At 44.2% G+C, this 25,876-nt stretch overlaps 1 protein-coding gene across 8 annotated transcripts in view; it reads left to right on the top strand.

The window, feature by feature from the left end:
• The window catches only part of PTAFR (platelet activating factor receptor), a 49,007-nt gene that overhangs the window by 13,712 nt on the left and 9,419 nt on the right, over nucleotides 1-25,876 (top strand). For 4 of the 8 annotated variants that reach the window (XM_057702322.1, XM_057702287.1, XM_057702315.1 and 1 more), the window contains one exon: nucleotides 10,119-10,186. The exons of 2 other annotated variants lie outside the window; for them this stretch is intronic. Coding sequence is in view for 2 of the 6 variants with exons in the window: in XM_057702287.1 (XP_057558270.1) it covers nucleotides 10,119-10,186 (68 nt within the window). In the remaining 4 variants the exon portion in view is untranslated. Of the gene's footprint in view, nucleotides 1-10,118; nucleotides 10,187-13,301; nucleotides 13,501-25,876 lie in introns of all 8 variants that reach the window. 2 more of the 8 variants (XM_057702329.1, XM_057702340.1) reach the window with 1 other exon arrangement.

Genomic DNA, 25,876 nt, shown 5'->3' with positions numbered 1-25,876 from the left:
ACCCAGTGCACCCCAACATAAATAAATAAATAAATAAATAAATAAATAAAGCTACCCTCGTTGGGTCCCGGTGACTGCCCTGCCTCCTCAGCCCTTCAGATGAAAAGGGCACCCCACTTTTGGCAGCCTTGGACCACTGTGCTATCCCTTTTGGTTCTCTAGCCCTGCCCACATCTCTTTAAGTAATCCCTTCCTCCTTGGATCGCCCAGGTTGAGTGTGCCATCTCTTTCCAGGACCCTAACTGATACATGTTTTTTTTTAAATCTTTATTGGAGTATAATTGCTTTACACTATTGTGTCAGTTTCTGCTGTACATCAAAGTGAAAGAGCCGCATGTATACATATATCCCCATATCCCCTCCCTCTTGAGCCTCCCTCCCAACCTCCCTATCCCACCCCTTTAAGTCTTCACAAAGCACCAAGCTGGTCTCCCTGTGCTCTGTATTAGCTTCCCACTAGCCATCTATTTTACATTTGGTAGTGTGTATATGTTGATGCTCCTCTCTCACTACGTCCCAGCTTCCCCTCCCCTCAGTGTCCTCAAGTCCGTTCTCTATGTCTGCATCTCTATTCCTACCCTGCCACTAGGTTCATCAGTATCATTTTTCTAGATTCTGTAAATATGTGTTAGCGTACGGTATTTGTTTTTCTCTTTCTGGCTTACTTCATTCTGTATGACAGACTCTAGGTCCATCCACCTCAATAGCTCAATTCCATCCCTTTTTATGGCTGATATTCCATTATATATTTGTGCCACATCTTCTTTATCCATTCATCTATTGATGGACATTTAGGTTGCTTCCATGTCCTGGCTATCGTAAATAATGCTGCAATGAATATTGTGGTACAAGTATCTTTTTTTTTTAATAAATTTATTTATTTATTTATTTATTTATTTATTTATTTATTTATTTATTTATTTATTTATTTTATTGGCTGTGTTGGGTCTTTGTTGCAGCACATGGGCTTTCTCTAGTTGCGGCAAGAAGGGGCTACACTTCATTGTGGTGCACGGGCTCCTCATTGCCGTGGCTTCTCTTGTTGTGGAGCACAGGCTCTAGGCACATGGGCTTCAGTAGTTGCAGCACACAGGCTCAATAGCTGTGGCTCACAGGCTCTAGGGCACAGGCTCAATAGTTGTGGCACACAGGTTTAGTTGCTCCCTGACATGTGGTATCTTCTTGGTGTGGGAATCGAACCCATGTCCCCTGCATTGGCAGGCGGATTCTTAACCACTGCGCCAGCAGGGAAGTCCTATCTTTTTGAATTATGTATGGTTTTCTCAGGGTATATGCTGGGATTGCTGGGTCATATGGTAGTTCTAGTTTTAGTTTTTTAAGGAACCTCCAAAATGTTTTCCATAGTGGCTGTATCAATTTACATTCCCACCAATAGTGCAGGTGGGTTCCCTTTTCTCCACACCCTCTCCAGCATTTATTGTTTCTAGATTTTTAGATGATGGCCATTCTGACTGCTGTGAGGTGATACCTCATTGTAGTTTTGATTTGCATTCCTCTAATGATGAGTGATGTTGAGCATCTTTTCATGTGTTTGTTGGCCATCTGTATGTCTTCCTTGGAGAAATGTCTATTTAGGTCTTCCACCCATTTTTGGATTGGGTTGTTTGTTTTTTTGATATTGAGCTGCATGAGCTGCTTGTGTATTTTGGAGATTAATCCTTTGTCAGTTTCTTCACTTACAAATATTTTCTCCCATTCTGAGGGTTGTCATTTTGTGTTGTTTATGGTTTCCTTTGCTGTGCAAAAGCTTTTAAGTTTCATTAGGTCCCATTTGTTTATTTTTGTTTTTATTTCCATTATTCTAGGAGGTGGGTCAAGAAGGATCTTGCTATGATGTATGTTATAGAGTGTTCTGCCTATATTTTCCTCTAAAAGTTTTATAGCGTCTGGTCTTACATTTAGGTCTTTAATCCATTTTGAGTTTATTTTTGTGTATGGTGTTAGGTAGTGTTCTAGTTTCATTCTTTTACATATAGCTGTCCAGTTTTCCCAGCACCACTTATTGAAGAGGCTGTCTTTTCTCCATTGTATATTCTTGCCTGCTTTGTCATATATTAGGTGGCCACATGTGTGTGGGTTTATCTCTGGACTTTCTATCCTATATCACTGATCTATATTTCTGTTTTTGTGCCAGTACCATACTGTCTTGATTACTGTAGCTTTGTAGTATAGTCTGAAACTGGGGAGACTGATTCCTCTGGCTCCGTTTTTCTTTCTCAAGATTGCTTTAGCTATTTGGGGTCTTTTGTGTTTCCACACAAATTGTAAAATTTTTTTCTAATTCTGTGAAGAATGCCATTGGTAATTTGATAGAAATTGCATTGAATCTGTAGATTGCTTCAGGTAGTAGAGTCATTTTCACAATGTTGATTCTTCCAATCCAAGAACATGGTATATTTCTCCATCTGTTCATGTCATCTTTGATTTCTTTCATCAGTGTTTTATAGTTTTCTGAATACAAGTCTTTAGAATCCTTAGGTAGGTTTATGCCTAGGTATTTTATTCTTTTTGTTGCTATGGTAAAGGTGATTGTTTCCTTAATTTCGTTTTCTGATTTCTCATTGTTAGTGTATAGGAATGCAAGAGATTTCTGTGCATTAATTTTGTATCCTGAAACTTTTCCAAATTCATTGATTAGTTCTAGTAGTTTTCTGGTGGCATCTTTAGGATTTTCTGCATATAGTATCATATTATCTGCAAACAGTGACAGTTTTACGTCTTCTTTTCCAATTCATATCCCTTTTATTTCTTTTTCTTCTCTGATTGCTGTGGCTAGGACTTCCAAAACTATGTTGAATAAGAGTGGTGAGAGTGGACATCCTTGTCTTGTTCCTGACCTTAGCAGAAATGCTTTCAGTTTTTCACTATTTAGAACAATGTTGGCTGTTGGTTTCTCATATATGGCTTTCATTATGTTGAGGTAATTTCCTTCTATGCCCATTTTCTGGAGAGTTTTTATCATAAAATCGGTGTTGAATTTTGTCAAAAGCTTTTTCTGCATCTATTGAGATAATCATATGGTTTTTATCCTTCAATTTGTTAATATGGTGTATCACATTGATTGAATTTCATATATTGAAGAATCCTTGCATTCCAGGGATAAACCCCACTTGATCATGATGTATGATCCTTTTAATGTGTTATTGGATTCTGTTTGCTAGTTCTTTGTTGGGAATTTTTGCATCTATGTTCATCAGTGATATTGGCCTGTAATTTTCTTTTTTTGTGATATCTTTGTCTGGTTTTGGTATCAGAGTGATGGTGGCCTCATACAACGAATTTGGGAATGTTCCTTCCACTGCAATTTTTTGGAAGAGTTTGAGAAGGATAAGTGTTAGCTCTTCTCTAAATGTTTGATAGAATTCACCTGTGAAGCCCTCTGGTCCTGGACTTGTGTTTGTTGGAGGATTTTGTATTACAGCTTCAATTTCATTACTTGTGATGGGTCTGTTTATATTTTCTAATTCTTCCTGTTTCAGTCTTGGAAAATTGTACCTTTCCAAGAATTTGTCCATTTCTTTGAGATTGTCCATTTTATTGGCATATAGTTGTTTATAGTAGTCTCTTAATCCTTTGTGTTTCTGCAGTGTCAGTTGTGATTTCTCCTTTTTCATTTCTAATTTTATTGATTTATGTCCTCTCCCTTTTTTTCTTGATGAGTCCGGCTAAAGGCTTATCAATTTTATCTTCTCAAAGAACCAACTTTTAGTTTTGTTGATCTTTGCTATTATTTTCTTTGTTCCTATTTCATTTATTTCTGCTCTGATCTTTATGATTTCTTTCCTTCTACTGATTTTGGGTTTTCTTTGTTCTTCTTTTTCTAGTTGTTTCATGTATATGGCTAGATTGTTTACTTGAGATTTTTCTTGTTTTTTTGAGGTGAGATTGAATTGCTATAAACTTCCCTCTTAGAACTGCTTTTGCTGTGTCCCATAGGTTTTGGGTCATTGTGTTTTCACTGTCATTTATCTCTAGGTATTTTTTAATTTCTTCTTTGATTTCTTCAGTGATCACTTGATTATTTAGTAGTGCATTGTTTAGGCTCCACATATTTGTGTTTTTTACAGTTTTTTTTTTCCTGTAGTTGATTTTTAATCTCATAGCATTGTGGTCAGGAAAGATGCTTGATATGATTTCAATTTCCTTGAATTTTCGAAGACTTATTTTGTGACCCAAGATGTGATCTATCCTGGAGAATGTTCCATATGCACTTGAGAAGAAAGGGTTTTCTGCCACTTTTGGGTGGAATGTCCTATAAATATCTATTAAATCTATCTGGTCTATTGTGTCATTTAAAGCTTGTGTTTCCTTGTTTATTTTCCGTTTGGGTGATCTGTCCATTGGAGTAAATGGGGTGTTAAAGTCCCCTACTATTATTGTGTTACTGTCAATTTCTGCTTTTATGGCTGTTAGCATTTGCCTTATGTACTGAGGTGCTCCTATGTTGGGTGTATAAATATTTACAAGTGCTATATCTTCTTCTTGGATTGATCCTTTGATCACTATGTAGTGTCCTTCCTTATCTCTTGTAACAGTCTTTATTTTAAAGTCTATTTTATCTGATATGAGTATTGCTACTGCAGCTTTCATTTGATTTGCAGTTGCATGTAATGTCTTTTTCCATCCCTTCACTTTCAGTCTGTATGTGTCCCTAGGTCTGAAATGGGTCTCTTGTAGACAACATATGTGTGGGTCTTGTTTTTGTATCCAATCAGCCAATCTGTGTCTTTTGTTTGGAGCATTTAATCCATTTACATTCAATGTTACTATTGATATGTATGTTCCTATTACCATTTTCTTAATTGTGTTGGGTTTGTTTTTGTGGGTCTTTTTTTCTCTTGTGTTTCCCTCCTAAGGAATTTCCTTTAGCATTTGTTGTAGGGCTGGTTTGGTGGTGCTGAATTCACTTAGCTTTTGCTTGTCTGTAAAACTTTCGATTTCTCCATCAAATCTGAATGAGATCCTTGCTGGGTAGCATAATCTTGGTTGTAAGTTTTTCTCTTTCATCACTTTAAGTATATCCTGCCACTCCCTTCTGGCTTGTAGAGTTTCTGCAGAAAAATCAGCTGATAACCTTATAGGGTTTCATTTGTATGTTATTTTTTGCTTTTCCCTTGCTGCTTTTAATATTTTTTCTTTAAATTTAATTTTTGTTAACTCAACTAATATGTGTCTTGGTGTGTTTCTTCTAGGGTTAATCCTGTATGGGACTCTCTGTGCTTCCTGGACTTGGGAGACTGTTTCTTTTCCCATATTAGGGAAATTTTCCACTATGATCTCTTTAAATATTTTCTCAGACCCTTTCTTTTTCTCTTCTTCTTCTGGGACCCCTATAATTCGAATGTTAGTGCATTTAGTGTTGTCCCAGAGGTCTCTAAGACTGTCCTCAATTCTTTTCATTCTTTTTTCTTCATTCTCCTCCTTGGCATTTATTTCCACCAGTCTATCTTCCATCTCACTTATTCGTTCTTCTGCCTCTGCTTTTCTGTTATTGAGACTTTCCAGTGTATTTTTTTTCAGTTATTGTGTTGTTTATCTCTGATTGTTTGTTCTTTAGTTCTTCTAGATCTTTGTTAAACATTTCTTGTATTTTCTCGATTCTATTTCTGAGATTCTGAATCATCTTTACTATCATTACTCTGAATACTTTTTCAGCAAGTTTGCCTATTTCCTCTTCATTTTTTTGGCCTTGTGTGTTTTTACCTTGTTCTTTCATCTGTGGCATATTTTTTTGTCATCTCATTTTTCCTCCTCATTTGGATGGGCGGGATTGTGTTCCTATTGTACTGGGTGTTTGGCCTGAGGTTTCAAACACTGGAGTTTGTAGGCTGTTGAGTATAGCTGGGTCTTGGTGCTAAGGTGAGAACCTCTGGGAGACCTCACTCTGATGAATATTTCCTGGGGACTGGGGTTCCCTGTTAGTCCAATGTTTTGGACTCAGAGCTCCCACCTCAGGAGCTCAGGCTTGACCCCAGGCTTGTGAATCAAGATCCCACAAGCTGTGTGGAGCAGGAAAAGGACAAAAAAAAAAAAGTAGGAGAACAGCAGAACAATAGCAAGATAAAAAAATATGATAAGAATAGGAAACTAACAGATGTGCTAGAAAAAATTTAAAAGAATAAATGGAGCAACAACTGGAAGGTAAAACAACTGCAGTAGCTGAAGTGAGGAGGTGGGACCTAATGAAACTTAAAAGCTTCTACACAGCAAAGGATACTACAAGCAAGACGAAAAGACAACCCTCAGAATGGGAGAAAATATTTGCAAATGAATCAACAGACAGAGGCTTAATCTCCAAAATATATAAACAGTTCACCCAGCTCAATATCAAAAAAAACAAACAACCCAATCCAAAAATGAGCAGAAGACCTAAATAGGCATTTCTCCAAAGAAGACATATGGATGGCCAAGAGGCACACGAAAAGCTGCTCAACATCACTAATTGTTAGAGAAATGCAAATCAAAACTACAATGAGGTATCACCTCACACTGGTTAGAATGGACATCATCAGAAAATCTACAAGCAGTAAATGCTGGAGAGGATGTGGATAAAAGGGAATGCTCTTGCACTGTTGGTGGGAATGTAAACTGATACAGCCACTATGGAGAACAGTATGGAGTTTCCTTGCAAAACTAAAAATAGAGTTACCATATGACCCAGCAATCCCACTACTGGGCATCTACCCAGAGAACACCGTAATTCAAAAAGACACATGCACTCCAATGTTCATTGCAGCACTGTTTACAATAGCCAGGACATGGAAGCAACCTAAGTGTCCATCAACAGATGAATGGATTAAAAAAATGTGGTACATATATACAATGGAATATTAGTCAGCTGTAAAAAGCAATGAAACTGGGATATTTGTAGGGACATGGATGGACCTAGAGACTGTCACACAGAGTGAAGTGAGTCTGAAAGAGAAAAACAAATATCGTATATTAACAAGCATACGCGGAATATAGAAAAATGGTACAAATCAACCGTTTGCAAGGCAGAAATAGAGACACAGATGTAGAGAACAAACATATGGACACCAAGTGGGGAAAGCGGGGAGGGTTGGGGAGGAATGAGTTTGGAGATTGGGATACCAAATTGTACACTCTAAATATATGCAGTTTATTGTATGTTAACTGTACCTCAATAAAAGTTCTAAAAAAAAAAAGAGTAGATGGAGCCACAACTGGATGGTAGAACAACTGCAATATCTGAAGTAAGAGGAGGTGGGAAAAAGAAAAAAGGAAGAAAGAAAAAAGAAGAAAAAAAGCCAGAAAAGGCCTCGGCTGTGCGGGTGGGGCTTAGGCAGGGGCGGGGCAAGGGGGGGTTAGGCATTGGGCAGGGCCTATGCTTAGAAAAGGCCCTGGAGGTTGTAGGGAATGGGGCTTAGGCCCAATGAGGCAGAGGGGCCCAGGAATGCCTCTGGTCCTGGGGGCAAATGACCAGGTTCATGTACCAGCAGGCTCCCTGGGCCCAAGCTGGTGGGAGAAATGCTAGGCATCTCCCCCAGTCCTCCAATCTCAGAGGGTCCCTTTGTCTTCCCCACCCCCTCCCTCCTATTCCCCTAAGACCCTCACAGCTGAACGGGGCACTAGAAGGCAGGAGACCAGACTCTTACGCCCAACAGGCGGTTGATTTGATTGATCCAGGTTCCAAACAAGACCCACAGATTGCATTTGATTTTTATGTCTCTTAAATCTATTTTAAGCTAGAGATTCCTAAATTAAAAGTCCCCTCCCCATTTCCCCCTCCCTATGGTTGATCTGTTGAAGGAACTGGATCAGTTCTCCTGTAGGACGCCCTGGTCCCACATTCTGGATTTGGCTGATTGCTTCCTTGAAGTGTCTTTTTTTTTTTTTGCCATACAGCATGCGGGATCTTAGTTCCCCAACCAGGAATTGAACTTGTACCCCCTGCAGTGGCAGCTTGGAGTCTTAACCACTGGACTGCCAGCAAATTCCCAGAAAAGCCCTTTAATCTGTTCCTCTGCTGCCTGTATTTCCTACAAACTGAAGGTCGGATCTAAAGGCTTGATTAGATTCAGATTTGGATGTATTTTAAAGTAGAACTGATAAAACTGGTAACAGAATGGACGTGGGTGTGAGAGAGAGGAGTCAACCTCAGTTTCCTCATTTGTAAAATGTGGATAACCTCCACCTACCTGCCATGATTATTGATAATCTCAAAAAGGTGCTGAAATGTGACTGCTCCCTGCATGAATGTGAGGGACTATTGAAAACCAGGTGTGAGCCTGGAGTGAGCCAGGTGTCCCACAGTCTGTGGTCAAGGTTGAACCTGGAGGTCCCTCTGTCACTCGTGGAGTGTGGTGGCTGCAGGACGGCTGAGAAAGTGAAGCCACTTTGCGGGAGGAGGATCTGGGCTCGGGTGGACAGTTTGCCCGAAGCTTAAACGCGATGAACAGACCACCACGTTCTCTTGTGTCTCAGGCACCCAAGGCTCAAAATGCCTCCAAGGGAGATGAAGAGGGATAACCAAACTGGGCCTTTTCAAAGTCCCTCCCAGGAGGTCTGGGCCACATCTTGGGATCTAAGGAGAGTGCGTGAATGAGCATGAAGGAGGGGGTGACGCTGGGCAGGTGTGAGTGAGGGGGTGACAGATGTGACACCTGAGCTTGTGAGTGTGCAGGCGAGTGGGGGGATGTAATTGTGACTGGGTGTCTCTGCATGATGGTGTGTACTGAGGGTACATGACGTGCAAGGGTTGTGTGCATACGTGGTTTGAGTGTATCTGCCTGTGTGTGATGGGGTGCAGATGGGGGAGAGGGGCGGATGTGGGGCTCTAGTTCTTCAGGCCTGAGCCACACGTTAAAGGTGGTTTGTCCTTGGAGATCCATTTTCGGCTTTGATAAGGAACAGCAGTGGGGTCCCAATGAGCAGGAGGGGGCCAGTCCGGACACCCAGGGTGGAGCTGAGGCTGGACCCTGCGTGGGAAGTCAGGCGCCCATACTCCCAGCTCTGCTCTGCACCTGCCGGGCTGCGGGACCCTGGTCTAGACCTGTTTCCCGCCCTGTGTAGGAGGCTGTTGGGTTGGCTGTCGGCTGAGGGGCTTGTCCACCGCAGTGCCCGGTGCCCGGGGGGGCTCAATAAACGTTGATTGGTTGAACGAATGAGTGGGTAAATGGACTGGAAACTGAGGCCAGGAGCTCGGGCCCATCCCGCACCTCTGTTCACACAAAACTCCACCATGGGACTTTTACACACACATGCATACACACTCACAGACACACCTGTGTTCACCACTTCAGTTGCCCAAACCTACTCCCCCTCACCTGTTCCCACTAACTCACTTGCTGCCAAATTCCTGCCCTGGGACCCATGACCCCTCCTCTGCCGCGACCCCAGCCACGCAGGGCTCTGTCCCAAACGCTCCTTGGTCTTGGTGCTCCTTGGTCACCAGGGAAGCCCAGCCCGGCCATGGTGCTGACCACACAGCTCTTCCAAGTTCCTCCCTTCTCATCCGCTTTCTATTCCAGCTGCCTCTGCCTTTCCTCCCTCTCTCCCTTTCTTTCATCTTTTCGCTCACGCGCGCCTGCGTGCGCGCGCACACACACACACACACATACACACACACACACACACACACACACACACACACACGAGTCGCTGTCACTGTCGGTCTCATCTTTTTCTCTGTAGCTCCCTTGGTTTTTGTCCTCGAATCTGCGCGTTCCTCTCATGCTGTCTCTGCATGTGTTTACAGCTGTCCATCTCCCTCTGTGTGCCCGTCCGCCTCCATCTCTCATTTCCGCCGACGCGCTCTCTTACTCTGTTTCCTCGCCCACTTCTCCTCTCTCCTCTTCCTCACACTCGTGCTGTCTCGAATGCACGCTCTCGCCCCTCTTGCTCTCTCCCTCTCTGCTTCTTCTCTTCCTCCTCCCCAGCTCCCGGCCCAGTGGCCACTGCCTGCACCCTGTCCTACCCCTTGCTCTGTGAGAAACCTCTGAGCAGTGCTTGGGGCCTGGGTGACCCAACTCCGGGGTTCCTGTGGCATCTGCTGGAGGGGCCCTGGGGTCACGGAGTTTCCTCCTGGGGGTGACTTGGCAGTGATGTGCTCTGTTTCCTCACTTCTGCAATTCCAGACAACACAGAGGCCGGGGCTGCAGACGGACGCTCGGACCTCGCCTCAGCAGCTGCTGCCCCTGGGCAGGTAAGCGGGGGTCCCGGCCCTGGCTGGGCCAGAGGAAGGAGTGTGACAGTGTCCTCGGGAGACCAAGGTCATGCCCCTGTGCCTAAGCAAACGAGTGCTTCTGTTTTTAAGGGACTGTTTTGGCATCTTCTTCAAGCCCAGAGGCTCTTGTTTAGAAGGAACTCCTCATGCCCGAACTTTCCCAGGGAATCTGCTCCCCTCCCTGGTTCTTTAAGGCCAAGGCGGTGCTCAAGCGACCTCAGAGACCTCACTGGGAGGTGGTGATGGTGATGCGAAGGGGTTACCTAGATCTCAGGGGGCTGGATGCCATCTGCTTTACTAGCTGTGTGGCCTTGGCCATGTCACACCCCCTCTATGCACCTCAGTTTCCTAAATTGTCAAATGAGAATAAAGCCATCTCCCCAGCAGGAAGGTAGGGAGAGGTAAAGGGTCTGGTGCTGGGAACGTAGGAATTCACTAGATGCTGGGTTTCCCAGGGGGATATTGATGAAGATGACCAGGTCGCTGGTACAAAGGGCCTGGCTCACAGCCCGCTTCCCCCATCAGGTCCCAGGTGGTAGGGACAGAGCACAGGCTGGTAGCTCCTGTCCTTCGCTGGCAGGTCCAGATGTGGGCGTGGTGAACAAAGGCTGCTGCCCAGACACTTGCTCACCTATCAAGAATGAGGGAGCCGGCAGTCTTTCCCCAAGCATTCAGGAATCTCTGATTTAGCTCTTGACTGAATACGCAGCTGTGTTCCGGGTGCTTGGAGTGTGTGTGTGTGTGTGTGTGTGTGTGTGTGTGTGTGTAAGAGAGAGAAAGAGATGTGGGGGGGAGATTATGCAGGGGAAGACCATCACTCAGTAGCCCCTCCCCACCTCCTTAATTCTACAGGAGGGGGACCTTCAGGGTCTAGGTTTGGAGTTGAGCTGGCTGATGGGAGAAGCATGTCAAAAATTTCTGCAGATCTCTTCGCAGTTTATAAAGTCCATTTCAATTTTCCAAGTGCCTTACTGTTTACCAAACCCTTTATCACTCCCAGCGATCTTCCTTTTGACAATAGTGCTTGTGGTTTGGGGGGGTGTGGATTGTGCAGATGAAGATCCCCAGGCTCAGAGCTGGGGAGAGACCCACTCAAGATGGTGGGTAGCTTGGCTACAATCAGCCCAGTTCCTCTGATTGTGATTCTTGATCATAAATTGTATTTCTTTTCAGCCACCCTTGGTTGCTGCTTCCAAAGGAGGACATGTGGCAGCATTGGTACATGACTAATTTGTTTGCTCATTCATTCATTCATTCAACAAAGATTTTCTGAGGGGGAGGGAGGAGCTCACAGTTATTGAGCAATAATCATGTGCATCGATTGCTTCATTTTGCGCTTATAACTATGCTGTGAGGAAGGGTTTATTATCACCATTTTGCAACTGAAGAAAGAGAGGCTTTGAGGGCCAAAGATCAGCTAGGAAAGAGCAGGGCCAGGTGCAGATCTGAGTCTGTGTGACCGCGGGGCCTGTGCCCTGTACCTTACCTTTCTTTTCCCTTGGGCCAGGCCCTGAAAATGTCAGAGGGATTCCTGGTGATAATAGAGGGGTGTGCCCTTGCTGGGAAAGCCCAGAGGAGGAAGCACCTTCCTGCCCCCTCCTCCCTGCCCTGGCTGACTTCCAGGAGGCAAGAAGTGGGGAGGGTGACTCACAGATAGATACTATCTGGGTATCTGGGAGCCAGAAGGAGAGACCCAGGCTAGGCTTAGGGTCCCCCAACTCCACAAGGATGTCCTAGGCCAGATGAGCAGAGACGGAGTCTCATGAATGTAATATACAAACCTGGGGTCAGGTGGGCCCCAAGTGAGAAGGAAAGTTGGGAAACTCTGATACCCAGGCCACCCCCTCGTGGCCCCCCATCTCTGGGGCCCTAGACCCTGTCCCTGACCTCTCCCCAGACAAGGAGCTCCATTCATCCACCGATAAATGTACCCAGCGTGGTTCTAGCCTCCTTGTACTGGAAACCATGGGGAGCCTAGTGCAGAATTCCCCAGAGGTCAGGGATCTCACTCCCTTCATTTGCCCCTCAAATCCTCCTGCTTCCTGGACAAATGATAATGAAACCACTCCATGAGGGGAATTTTTAGAGGATATGACAGAGCACAGAGGCATGGCCAGGCCAGGGCACAAGTGTCAAGTATCAGGGGAGGACAGAATAGGAGGTAACTCATTTATTGAGCATGTTAGAAGTCTAACTGCCTTCAATCTTAGAGCTGTACTGCGAGGTCCTTGTTGATATTATTTCCATTTTATAGATGTGACAACTAGGACACACAGAAGGGAGATGATTAAACGATGGTGTTTGAAACTTTTATTTTAATTAATTAATATTATTTTTTTGGCCGTGCTGTGCGGCATGGGGGATCCCAGTTCCCCGATCAAGAATCGAACCTGTGTCCCCTGCAGTGGAAGCACGGAGTCCCAACAACTGGACTGTCAGGGAAGTCCCTAAACTATGGTGTTTTATTGGTCCTTGGGGAGTCTAAGGGCTGGGAGTGGCTGAGGCTGGACTGAGAGGGTTTGAAAGTGAAGGATGAGGGACAATGAGACTCTGTGTGTGTGTGTCTGTGTGTATGTGTGTGTGTGTGTGTGTGTGTAATGCCTGAGGCCCTGTTCCCAGGGAGTTCCCAGCCCAGAAGGAAAGTGAAATCAACAGCCATTATAACGCAATGTGATGTGTTACGGGAACCAGAGGTGGCACCTCTAACTCTTTCTGGGGTATAGAAGTAAGACTAACAGTAGCCGACATTCACTGAGCTCTCATTATGGATCAGACATTTTCTATTTAATCCTTGTAACAACTCTATGATGTAGGGTTAGGATTAGATTTTCTTTTTACAAGTGAGTATACAGAGGCTCATGGAGGCGAAATTAATTGTGTTGGGCAAGAATTTGCTGATAGCATTTTGCCAACGGTCCCCAGCTGCCATAAAAAGATGTGACTGGTTCCCAGAAGCTTTCAGGGTTATTGATATATCTGGAAGCCTGATCTAGGTGGCTTCAAGCTGGGGTGAGCTTGATGTGAATGGTTGCAGTAACAGTGCTGCTATCTTGAGAAACATTTGATCTGATCTAATCAGCTGGATTTCCTGTAGATACAGCTTTTTGGAGCTGTTGATCATCAATACCTGAAACTGTGCTACATTGTTCATTGAATCTCTGCACTGCACTGGGAGCTATGTGCTTGGAATACTATCAGCTCCACTTACAGGGGAAGGACCTGGGGCTCAGAGAATGACAAGCTTGACCATGGTCGTGAAGTCAGCATGTGACAGAGGCAGGATTTGAATGGAGGTTTGTCTGATGCCCGAGTCTGTGGTCTTAACCACTGTCCTTTCCCAAATACTTTATATCCTTTATCTCACTGGATGCTTGCAAAAAGCTCTATGGGGTAGATATGTTATTGTCCCCATTGTATAGATGAGGCCCAGAGAGGGGAAGCAGTTTTACCAAATGTCACACAACTATTAGGTATAAAAGCTAAGCCATGTGATTCCAAGTTAAAAATATACAATGTATTTTCAAATCTGCCTTCTCTGAGGCCAATTAAAAACAATTTTTTTTATTGTGGTAAAAAAACATGTAAGATGGATTTACCATCTTAACAATTTTTAAGTATTGTTAACTGTATGCACGTCGTACCACAGATCTCTAGAACTTTTTCATCATGCGTGACTGAATCTCTGTACACATTGAACATCAAATCCCTGTTACTCCCTCCCTCCAGCCCCTGGCAACCACCATTCTACTTTCTGTTTCTGTGAGTTTGATTACTTTAGAAACCTCATGTAAGTGGAATCATTCAGTATTTGTCTTTTTGAGATTGGTTTATTTCACTTATTAATATCCTCAAGTTTTATCCATGTTGTAGCATAGGACAGGATTGCCTTCTTTTTAAAGGCTGCGTAGTATTGCATTATACTTATATACCACATTTTGTTCATCTGTTCATCTGTTGATGGACATTTAGGTTGCTTCTACCTCCTGGCTATTGTAACTAGTGCTGCTGTGAACATGGATATACAAATACTTCTTCAAGATCCTGTTTTCTTTTCTTTTGCTTTTTTTTTTTTTGGAAATATACCCAGGAATAAGAGTTCTAGATCATATGGGAGTTCTAGTTTTAATTTTTTCAGGAACCTCCATACTGTTTTCCATTGTGGCTGCATTATTTTATATTCCCACTGACAGTGAGTGCACAAGTGTTCCAATTTCTCCACATCCTCACTAACACTTACTTTCTGCTTTTACGATTGAGGTCATCCTAATGGGTGATGTCTCATTGTGGTTTTGATTTGCATTTCCCTCATAATTAGTGATGTTGAGCGTCCTTTCACATGCTTATTTGCCCCTGCCTCTTGGCAATTTTTTAAAAAACTTATTTTATTGAAGTATGGTTGATTTATAATGTTGTGTTGATTTCTGCTCTACAGCACAGTGATTCAGCTATACATATATATACATTCTTTTCCATATTATTTTCCATTATAGCTTATCACAGGATATTGAATATAGTTTCCTGTGCTATACAGGAGGACCTTGTTGTTTATCCATTGTATATATGAGTTTGCAGCTGCTAATCCCAAACTCTCAGTCCAACCTTCTCCATCTTTTCATATGCTGTTGGCCATTTGTTTGTCTTTGGAAAAATGTTTCTTCAAATCCTTTGCCCACTTTTAATTTTTGTTGTTGTTGTTATTGTCTTAAGAGTTCTTTATATATTCTGGATATTAACCCTTTATCCAATATATTATTTACAAATATTTTCTACAGTTCTGTAGGTTGCCTTTTACTCTGTTGTTTCCTTTGCTGTACAGAAGTTTTAAAGTTTGATATATTTCCAAAGGTCTAATTTTGCTTTTGTTACCTATGTTTTTGGTATCTTACCCAACTAATCATTGCCCATTCAGTGTCATGAAATTAAAAGTTTCCAGTCTTATGTTTAGGTCTTTATCCATTTTGAGTTAATTTTTATATGTGGTTTAAGATAAGGGTCCATCTTCATGTTTCTGTGTGTGGATATCCAGTTTTTCAAATATCGTTTGTTGAAGAGACTGTCCTTTCCTCATTGTGTAGTCTTGGCACCCGTGTCAAAGATCATTTGACCATATATGTGAGGATTCATTTCTGGGCTCTCTATTCTGTTCCTTTGGTCTGTATATCTGTCTTTATGCCAATACCACACTGTTTTGATTATTGTACTTTGTAATAAGTTTTAAAATCAGGAAGTGTGAGGCCTCCAGCTTTGTTCTTCTTTCTCAAGATTGTTTTGACTATTGGGGATACTTTAAGATTCCTTATGAATTTTGGGATTTTTTTTTCTATTTCTACAAAAAAATTTTAACAGGGCATTGAATCTGTAGATTGCTTTGGGTAGTATGGACATTTTAGCAATATTGTCTTCCAATCCATTAACACAGTGTGTCTTTCCATTTATTTGTGTCTTCTTTAATTCCTTTCAGCAGTGTGTTGTAGTTTTCTTTTTTTTCTTTTTTCTTTATGTTTTTTTGGCTGCGTTGGGTCTTCGTTGCTACGTGCGGGCTTTCTCTAGTTGTGGCGAGTGGGGGCTGCTCTTCATTGTGGTGCTCAGGCTTCTCAGTGTGGTGGCTTCTTTTGTTGCAGAGCATGGGCTCTAGGTGCACAGGCTTAGTGGTTGTGGCACACAGGTTTAGCGGCTGTGTGGCATGTGGGATTTCCTGGACCAGGAATGGAACCTGTGTTCCCTGCATTGGCAGGAGGATTCTTAACCACTGTGCCACCAGGGAAGTCCCTGTTTTGTAGTTTTCAGTGTACAAGTCTTTTGCCTCCTTGGTTAAGTTTATTCCTAATTATTTTATTCTTTTTTTTTTAAGATTTATTTTAATGTTTATTTATTTATTTATTTATTTATTTATTTATTTATTTATTGGCTGCGCTTGGTCTTCATTGCTGCACATGGGCTTTCGCTAGTTGTGGTGAGCGGGGGCTACTCTTCGTTGCAGGGCACCGGTTTCTCATTGTTGTGGCTTCTCTTGTTGCGGAGAATGGGATCTAGGCATGTGGGCTTCAGTAGTTGCAGTGCATAGTCTTAGTAGTTGTGGCACACGGGCTTAGTTGATCCGCAGCATACGGGATCTTCCCGAACAGGGCTCAAACCCATGTCCCCTGCATTGGCAGGTGGATTCTTAACCACTGTGCCACCAGGGAAGCCCAGTATTTTATTCCTTTTGATGGTATCATAAATGGGATTGTTTTCTTAATTTCCTTTTCTCTTAGGCCATTTTAAAATCTTCATTGCACCAATGAGGAGATAGAGACTCAGAGTCATGGGGTGGGTTTAATGTTTGAATCAGGATTTGATTCCAACTTCAGTGCTGCCTGGCAGGAATGAGACGTATACAGAGCAGACCCACCTCTTCCTTTGCCCCATTCAATTCCCCACTTTGGGGAGCAAAGGTAAAAGCAGGGCCCTAGGCCAAAGGCATCTCTTCCTGGGGCCTTGCAGTCTCTAAAGCACCTGTTCTCAGGCCATAGGGCAGGTCTGTGAGTGGACGAGTTGGCCAAGGAGTGGTTTGCTTCCAGCAGGGGCCACCACTTGGCCTGGGAGAGACAGGATGGGCCTTGGAGTTGAGAATCTCATTGGCTACTTCCAAGCTGTGTGACTGTGGACAAGTCTGTTTCCCTCTCTGATCTCAATTTCTTCCCTGGGAAAAATGGGTACTTTGTAAAACTCACCTGGCAAGGCTGATTTGAGGAGGAAATATGGTCATAGGTAAGACGTGTCTGTTCATTTAATCAGTAAATGATGCCCAGTGCCCTGAGCTTAGGTGGGCTGGCTCTGGCTCCCCTCTAGTCATGCCCTCCCCAACAGAGCACGGAGGCCTTGGATCCAGAAGGGAGTGCCCACTTGGAGCCTATACTCCTCCCACACTCCCTGGCTTGCCGGGCTGCAAGGACCTGCTGATACATGGAATGTGCAAGAACTGAGATATGACCGATTTATAGCTTATAAATATTTAGACATTCGTACTCTTGACCCCAAATGGCCCCACAAATGTTAGGGGTCAGTCTGGTAAACCCAACTACCCAACCAACAGTCCGCACAGGGGAAATAACCAGCACATAATTCCTTCTGCCCAGATCTCAGTGGTCCCTCCCCTCTGACTGTCCAGCTGAGGATGGGAGCCCTTTCTCTAGGTCCCGTGGGGGCTGGGATTGTTTGCAGACAGTATGGGAATGGTAGTCGGCGGGGGTTGGGACGGAATACTCTGCAGGGCAGAGGGTGGGAGATACAGATGGTAGAATTCTTCTTGTCTCCATAAATATTTATGCCCCCCTAGCCCACCCCCAGCTGAATGCTGGGCCTGGGCCTGCTGCCCGGCCTTGATCCGTCAGGGAGCCCTGCCCACGTGCTAAGTTGAGTGGTGTGAGTCACCTCCTCCTTCTCCCTTCAAATGCTCCTTCCCTTGCTGAGCTGTTGAAAGCTTTGTTGGCGTTAGCCCAACACCCTGTCTGGATCTGGCAGGAAAGCCAATATGTGGGTTTGAGTCCCTGGGGTCACTGGTGACCCATAGTCCCCTCCACTGGCTCTAAGTGACTGAGCCCATAGTGAGAGGAAGGTCTGGCCATTTGTGGCTACTTTACATGCTTATCTTAGATGCATTGTTTGGGTTATAAGATTTTGCAGATGAAGAAACTGAGGCTCAGAGAGGTGAAGTCACTTGCCCAAGGTCACACAGCAAGTAAATGGCAGAGCCAGTTAAGGACCCAGGTCTTTCTGACTCCAGGGGCCTTTTCCCTACCCTGCTGTGTTTCCCCCAGAGAGACTGGACACCTTTCCTTCATGCCAGTTTTCTGTGAATAATTGTCAAGGCTTGGTCATTCATTCATTCAGTCCCCAACATCTGACACTGAGGGTAAAAAGATAAAAAGAATCTAGTCTCTGCCCTCAAGAAGCTCACAGCCTGGTGAGGAAACAGCCACAGAAATAAATATTTACAACATACTGTGTCAGATGCTATGCTGAGGAATGTGCCCAGTACCATGGCAACCCAGAGAAGGAGGCAACTTATTCTGCCTGGGGCAATCAGGGAAGGTGTCCCAGAGGAAGCACGCTTCAGATTAGGTCTTCAAAGATGAAGAAAATTTTGCTAAGTGAAGCAATAGGCAAAAGGCATTCTGAGCAGGGGCCACAGCCGGTGCAAACGCACAGAGGTTTGAGGAGAAATAGTTTTTAGAGAAGCAGAAGTTCAGTGTGGCTGGAACAGAGGGCGAGTTGTAGTAGAGGCTGGTGGGAGATGAGGTGGGAAAGGAGCTTACACTTGGTCCTGGGCAATGGGTGTTAAAACAGGCAAGTATGTGTTGAGGTGTAGCGCTGCTCAAAATTCAATGTGCACGTGAATCATTGGGGAATCTTGTTAAAGTACAGATGCTGAAACAGCAGGCCTTGGGTAGAGTCAGGTTCTGCATTTCTAACAAGCTCACAGCTGCTGCTGCTGCTGCTGGTGCAAGGACCACAATTTGAGTAATGAGGTTGTGGTGGGTTCACTCTGCCTTGTCTGGAGGCTGCTCTGGGGAGCAGGCAGCCGCTGGTGCTCTTTTGTCACTGGAGAGATCAGGCCTCCACCATCTCCTTGGGTCAACCTTCCTGCAGCTCTCACAAGAGTCAGTCTTGTTGGTTGCTAGATATTTGTTCACTAGACAAATGTTTATCAAGCTTCTACTCTGGCCAAGCTTGTGATGGGTGTTGGGGATGGAGAGGGGAATTGGAAATGCTACTTTCTGGTACATGTCGCCACTATCTCTTGCCTCTGAAATAATCTCTCTGCTTCCACTCTCGTCCCCTACCATCTATTCTCTGCCCAGCAGCCGGAGAGAGTCACATCCTGCTGCTCATGTGCTGGACATAGTCCAGCGGCCCCTCGATGCTTAAGAATAAAATTCAGCCTCCTTACCGTGGCGTAGGAGTGATTTGGGGTCTGTTACCCTCTGGTCTCATGTCACTCTTCCCATTTCTCTGCGGACACTGACCTTTCAGTTCCTTGAACGTGACACATTTATTTTTAGCTCAGGATATGATGAACTTATTCCCACTGCAGGCCCTTTGCACATGATATACCCTTTGCCTGGAATATGCTTCTTCCAGATTTTCTCTTGACTTGTTCCTTCTCACTTTTTAGATTTTAGCCACGGGAAGACACAGGTTTTGTAGGATGCTGAAGCTTATACAATTTGGGGGCCCTTCTTGAAATAAAAGATATACAAATTATAAATATACAATTAGGAATAAGGCCTAGGAAGGGGCCTTGAACTTAAGCCTCATTGGCTTCATGGTAGATCTGCCTCTGGTGCCAAGGATGAGGATCCAGACAAAGGCAGGGGTTCCACCCAAGACCTCTGCACTGATTCTGGTCCTGTATCTGGAAGGAAGAGGTCCACCCCTGCTGGGCCTCCTGTGTGGGCTGTGTGGGCTGGGGAGGCTCTGGGGTCAGACAGACCTGAGTACACACTGTCACAGGTTGGGTTCCAGGGAAGCTGCTTCTCAGTTGAGATTAACCTACAGGCATGTTTTTCCTGGAATATTTTAAAGCAAAACTGAGGTATCGTAGAATGCTACCTATAAAGACTTCAGTATGTATACATAATAGATAAGGAATTAAAAATCTAAAAATATATAACCAATATATCATGATCACAGCCTCACAAAATTAGCATCAATTTCTTTTTCTTTCTTTTTTTTGGGGGGGGAGGGCCCGACACGTGGCTTGCAGAATTTTAGTTCCCCCACTAGCATCAAGTCCTAACTACTGGACTGCCAGGGAATTCCCAGCATTTCCAACTACTTTGTGTTTGAGTTCTCCCAGTTGTCTAACAAATATATTTTTTTTAGAGTTAGTTTGTTTAAATCGGGATATACACAAGGTCCACACACAGCATTTATTTGCTCAGCTCAGTTTCTTTCTCTTTTTTTTTTGAAATTTATTTATTTTTATTTATTGGCTGCGTTGGGCTTTTGTTGCTGCGCACAGGCTTTCTGTAGTTGCGGAGAGTGGGGGCTACTCTTCGTTGCGGTGCTCAGGCTTCTCATTGCGGTGGCTTCTCTTGTGCAGAGCTCTAGGCTCTCGGGCTTCAGTACTTGCAGCAAGAGGGCTCAGTAGTTGTGGCTCGCGGGCTCTAGAGCACAGGCTCAGTGGTTGCTCTGTGGCATGTGGGATCCTCCCAGACCAGGGCTCAGAGCCATGTCCCCTGCATCGGCAGGCGGATTCTTAACCACTGCGCCACTTAGGAAGTCCTCAACTCAGTTTCTTGAACGAGAATTTGACACTCCACTTCCTTGTCTCTCATACACTCCTCACCTCATGGTTAGGAAACGGCTCTCCCTCTGATCATGGGAGATAGATTTCCGAGTGACCCTGTGTGTTGTTTACTTTTCTGTCTGCATAGTACTGGATCTCGCTGTGGCTTTTCACACTGTTGGCCACTTCCTCCCATGCTCTCAAAACTTGCTTCCGAGGAGTCTCCAGAGTGGAGCTCCCCTGGTCCTCCTCTTACCTCTTAACCGTCCTCCCCCTACCTCCTTCCTAGGTTTCCCCTCCTCCTCTGACTTCTCTTTTCATGTTGGGCTCTTCAGGATTTAACCCTGGATCCTCCTGGCTGTTTCTCAGGCACTCTACCTGTGATATGTCCCCCACGGAGTTCATGCTCCCCACCCCTACACTCTTCCACCTCAGTGTCATCTCCGTGAAGACAGACACCACTGAGCTCCAGTCATCTGGGCCAGAAACCTGGCCGTCTGTGTCTCCTCCCTTTCTTTCAGCCCCCTTCCCATGCATCACTTAGTTCTGTCCATCACATCTCCCAAATCATTCTCTCAGCCATGAGAGAATGGCTCTTCTTGGCTTTAGGCTCCAGCTCGGAGGGGAATCAAAGAAGAGTATCACCAATTATCTGAAAAAGCCATTAAAGTATTCCTCCCTTTACAAATACACATCTGTGTGAGAGCCATATACTTCAACCAAAACATCCGCTCTGCCATGGTCCAGACTTCCTTCCGTGCTCCGGACAGTTGTGGTTTTCTCTTTGCTATCTCCCTGCCTCTGACCTGAGGCCCCTCCAGTTCATTCTGTACACAACAGTCAAAGCCATCTTCCATAAACCCGAAACTCTACCTCCTTCAATGACTCCCCATTTTCCGCAGAATCAAGTACAAACTGCTTTAGCCTAGTATTCAAGACCCTACTTCATTTGACTGATGCTTACTTTGTAGGTCCTGTCTCTCCTCACCACCACCCCACCTGCCTTTTAAGTTTCAGGCAAACCAAACATCTCAAGTTCCCCAAGAACAAGGCACCTCTTCTCCTGCTCTTCCAGGCGTCTTCCTCTCCCGCAGCTGCATCAGACTAACTCCTTCTCTTCCTTCAGCATAAGCAAGAGGCATTCCTGACCCTAAAGTCTGGGCCTCTGGCACCACTTGGAATGAGCCTGACATCTAGAACCTCCACCATCATAACACTTAGCACTTATCTATTTCTGAATCTCTCTCTTGCAAAATGGCCTGTGAGCCGCTGAAGGACAGAGATGAGGTCTGTTCTCGGAGGCCTCAGGACTCTGCCCAGGCCAGCAGCAGTGAGCTTGTCCAATGAAGGCGTGAATGAGTGACTGAATGAGTGAGTTGCACTATTCCGTGTGTGTGCCCCATTCACATGGTGAGATGATTTTTTTAAAAAATCAATTAATGCCCCCCAAACTCCAAACCCCCCAAAATCCATGATGAACAAAATACTAAAATTTTAAATGAAGACAGGATCATGATAGTGCTAGTCAGGGCCATATTAGAGCATGGGGCAAAAGGAAGAATCAGTAATACTGATTTTGATTCCCCAAAATATTGCATTAAAATATTATTCACCTTGATTACCGAGGTTTTTGCACCCAGGTGAGCACCTCATAAGCCTTATTCTAATCCTAGTCCTGGTGGGAAGACTTTCTCAACAGCCCTGGGCAGGTGTGGCATAGGGGGCCCAAGAAGATGTCCTGGGTGGAATCCTTTGCCTGGAGAAAGATAGTTTCTGGGGGACAGTTGTTCCTGCCCCTCTGAGCTGGAGCCTAAACCCGAGAAGAGGACAGGACTGACTTAGGGGTGGGGGGTGGATAGGGTTGTGACTTCCTCAAAGACCCAGAGTGAGCGCCGCACACTGCCCAGCTATGGGCTGCCTCCCCGCCCCTCAGGCCCCAGGAACGGGGTCCCCTAAGGCATGAGTGTCCCGCATGAAAGAGAAACAAGGCCAGTCTCAGCTGAATGAGCATCTTAGGCTCAAAGGAAATGGAGGGACGGCGTGGGGGTGGGGGTGAGGGTGGTGAACTGAGATTGTGGAGCATTGATTTTCAAATTATCTGGTCTCAGGATCTCTTTATAGTCTTAAAAATTATTGATGATCCCAGAGAGCTTTTGTATACATGGGTATACCTACCAATATTTACCTTATTCAAAATTAAAACTAAGACATTCTAAAAATTTTTGTGTTTAAATATAAAACCCAATAATAAACTCATTTCATGTTACCATAAATAATGTTTTCAGTGGAGAATAACTAAAGTTTTCATAACATAAACAATTTAGGGAGAAGAGTAACATTGATTTACATTTTCTGCCAATCTCTTTAACGTTGGGTTTAATAGAAGACAGCTGGAGTCTCATATGCACTTCCGCATTCAATCTATTGTGATATGTTGTTTTGGTTGAAGTATACGAACAAAATCTGCCCTCACACAGATGTGTATTTGTAAAGGGAGGAATATTTTAATGGCTTTTTCAGATAATTGGCGATAATCTTCTTTGATTCTGCATCGGAACTCCACAAATACTAGTTTCTTTCTTTTGTTTTTTAATGTATTTATTGGCTGCGTTGGGTATTCGTTGCTGGTCGCAGGCTTTCTCTAGTTGTGGTGAGTGGTGCGCCGGCTTCAGACTTTGTTGCTCCACCACATGTGGGATCTTCCCAGACCAGGGCTCGAACTCATGTCCCCTGCATTGGCAGGAGGATTCTTAACCACTGCACCACCAAGGAAGTCCCCTCAAATGGTAGTTTCTTAAAGGTTAGTTGCAATGTATACTGAATCACATCAATGAACTTTTTGTCATTCGTGAACATGGCAATATATTGGTCTATCCTGCCTTTTGAATTTTTCACCTCTGTGTAATTTTGAAACATCACACTTTCCTCATTTGGAAAATATTGGTTCACTGAGATACACAGGTCTTCCAGAGATTGACCTTTCATTATAAGAGATCAAAAAACTGTGTTAATTAATATCACTACCAATCTCATCAGGAAATTCTTTAGATATTGCAAAGCTGTCAAGCTCATGCTGGCAGACACACATTTTCCAAAAATTCTAATTTTCTTTTGAAATTTCAAATTTTAATCATTGGCAGCAAAAACCCATTGTTTATTTTCCTTGAAGTGGCAGATTCATTTTATCTATATTTGAGAAAAAAGTCTGCCAGATACCCAAGTCTCTGAAAAACCATAGTTTGCCAGTCATTGTTTCAGGTGACAGTGGTGACCCGAAAAACAGCTTCGTTCCCAACTCAAATGATGGCTTTGGTTCTTTTCCCGAAGGCAGACACTGAACTCCAGTTTGCAGCAGAAATGTTTCATTTGTAATTCCCATTCTGATACACAGATTATTAAAAAGATGTGTACTTACGATTTAATAAAATTAATAATTTCCTTGCTTTATCAAGCACATTTTAAAGTGAAATTTTGAAATTAGCTTTTTTTCCCCCCCGCTGAATGCATGGCTGTGAGACTACGACTCCTATGATAGTTTGGCATCTCTACCTTAATTGGTGCTAAAGAGCCAGCAATTGTGCTCACCTTTTTTTTTTTTTAAAGGTTCTATTTTTTTTTTTTTTTAGTTAATTTATTTATTTAATTTGTTGCTCTGTGCGGGCTTTCTTTAGTTGCAGTGAGTGGCGGCTCCTCTTCGCTGTGGTGCGTGGGCTCCTCATTGCTGTGGCTTCTCTTGTTGTGGAGCGTGGGCTCTAGGTGCGTGGGCTTCAGTAGTTGCAGCACGTGGACTCAGTAGTTGTGGCTCACAGGCTCTAAAGCGCAGGCTTAATAGTTGTGGCGCACTGGCTTAGTTGCTCCGTGGCATGTGGGATCTTCCTGGAGCAGGGATCGAACCCGGGTCCCCTGCATTGGCAGGCGGATTCTTAACTACTGTGCCATCTAGGAAGCCCCTGTGCTCACCCTTTTGTACTGTCAGCGCAAATGTCAACTCAGTGAAGAAGGCAAATAATGTCTTGGTATTACGATAATGATCATGTTGACCTCATGGATCCCCGGAAAGTTTTCAGAGGTAGACCTCTCTCATCCCTCGTTTACCTGGACCACTCTTTGAGAATTATTATCCTACACTTTTGGGATCAGATGGCAGGGCCACCTTTAGGAGTGGAAAAGGTCCCAGCTGAGTAGAAGCTAGCAATGTTGTGGATGGGGAAGCAGTATAAAAGTATGTAGTTCAAATCAACTATGTAATTCACAACACAACTTGAGGGTGAGTTTTTGTTTTTAAAGAAATTACGATTTCTTGGAATAATGGAACATATAATTATTTAATTAACATAGACAAACCACCACCATACTAAACAGGGCAAAGAACAACATTTTTCTCAATCAACAAAATTGTAATTACAGCCGCTGGTTTCTTTAAACTCATCTGTAAGTATCTATAGACTTCTTCAAGTGTTCCCACTGTCCTGAGGCTCCCTAAGGGGTGGGTGTAATTAACAAGGCTTATTACCCATTCCTTTTATTTATTGGTTCATGATGCTGGAAATAGTGGTGATTAGACAGACAAGGTCCTTGATCTCCTGGTGCTCACAGTCAAGTGGGAGAGTGTGAAACCAGCACACAAACATAACTATGATTAGTCATGCTAAGATTTAAGAAGTACAGGGAGCTTTGAGATGGAACCTGACCTGACCTGGAAGTCATTGAGGACCTCCCTGAAAAATGAAATGCAGCTGAGGTCTGAAGCATGAGTTGGAGTTGGCCAGATGGAAGTGGGGTGTGGATAGGGAAGCATGTTCACGGCAGTGGCATGGGTATGTGTGCAGGCTGAAGCGGGAGAGTTCTGGGTGGGTTTGAAGACCCACCTAGGAAGTTCATTTTGGCTGGAGCCTGGTGAGAAGATGGCACGAGATGAGGGCGGAGTGGCACCCGGAGGTCAGGGCAAGGGCCATCAGGTGACCTTTTCTCCAGTTTCTGGAACCTACCAAGCTCTTGCTGTCCCAGTGCTAGACGCGTGCAGATCCCTCTGCCTGGAACGTTCTTCCTCGGCTCCTCTTTCAGGCCTCAAAGGAGATGTCCCCTCCTTTCAAAGTAGATCTCTTTTTCTTCTCCATAGCAGCACCCCATTTTCTTTGCATGGCAGCTGTGTTTGTTTACATTGCTTTTGTCTATCTCCCCCACGAGACTGTAAGTTCCTTGAGGGCAGGGTCCTGTCATGTTCCTCCTGCCTCTCCTGTGTTTAGCAGTGAGCCTGGCACGCCGTTGGTGCTCAGACATATTTCTGGATGAATGTGAATGAACAAATGAACACAGAGCTAGATTTGAGATCCTGGCTCCATCCCTTATTGCTGTGTGACCTTGGGCAGGTCACATAACCACCCTATACTCAGTTT

This window comes from Hippopotamus amphibius, chromosome 1, assembly GCF_030028045.1.
Source record: "Hippopotamus amphibius kiboko isolate mHipAmp2 chromosome 1, mHipAmp2.hap2, whole genome shotgun sequence".
Taxonomy (NCBI): Eukaryota; Metazoa; Chordata; class Mammalia; order Artiodactyla; family Hippopotamidae; genus Hippopotamus; species Hippopotamus amphibius.
The sequence above is the reverse complement of the archived record's forward strand: the minus strand, read 5'-3'. Positions and strand labels throughout refer to the sequence as shown.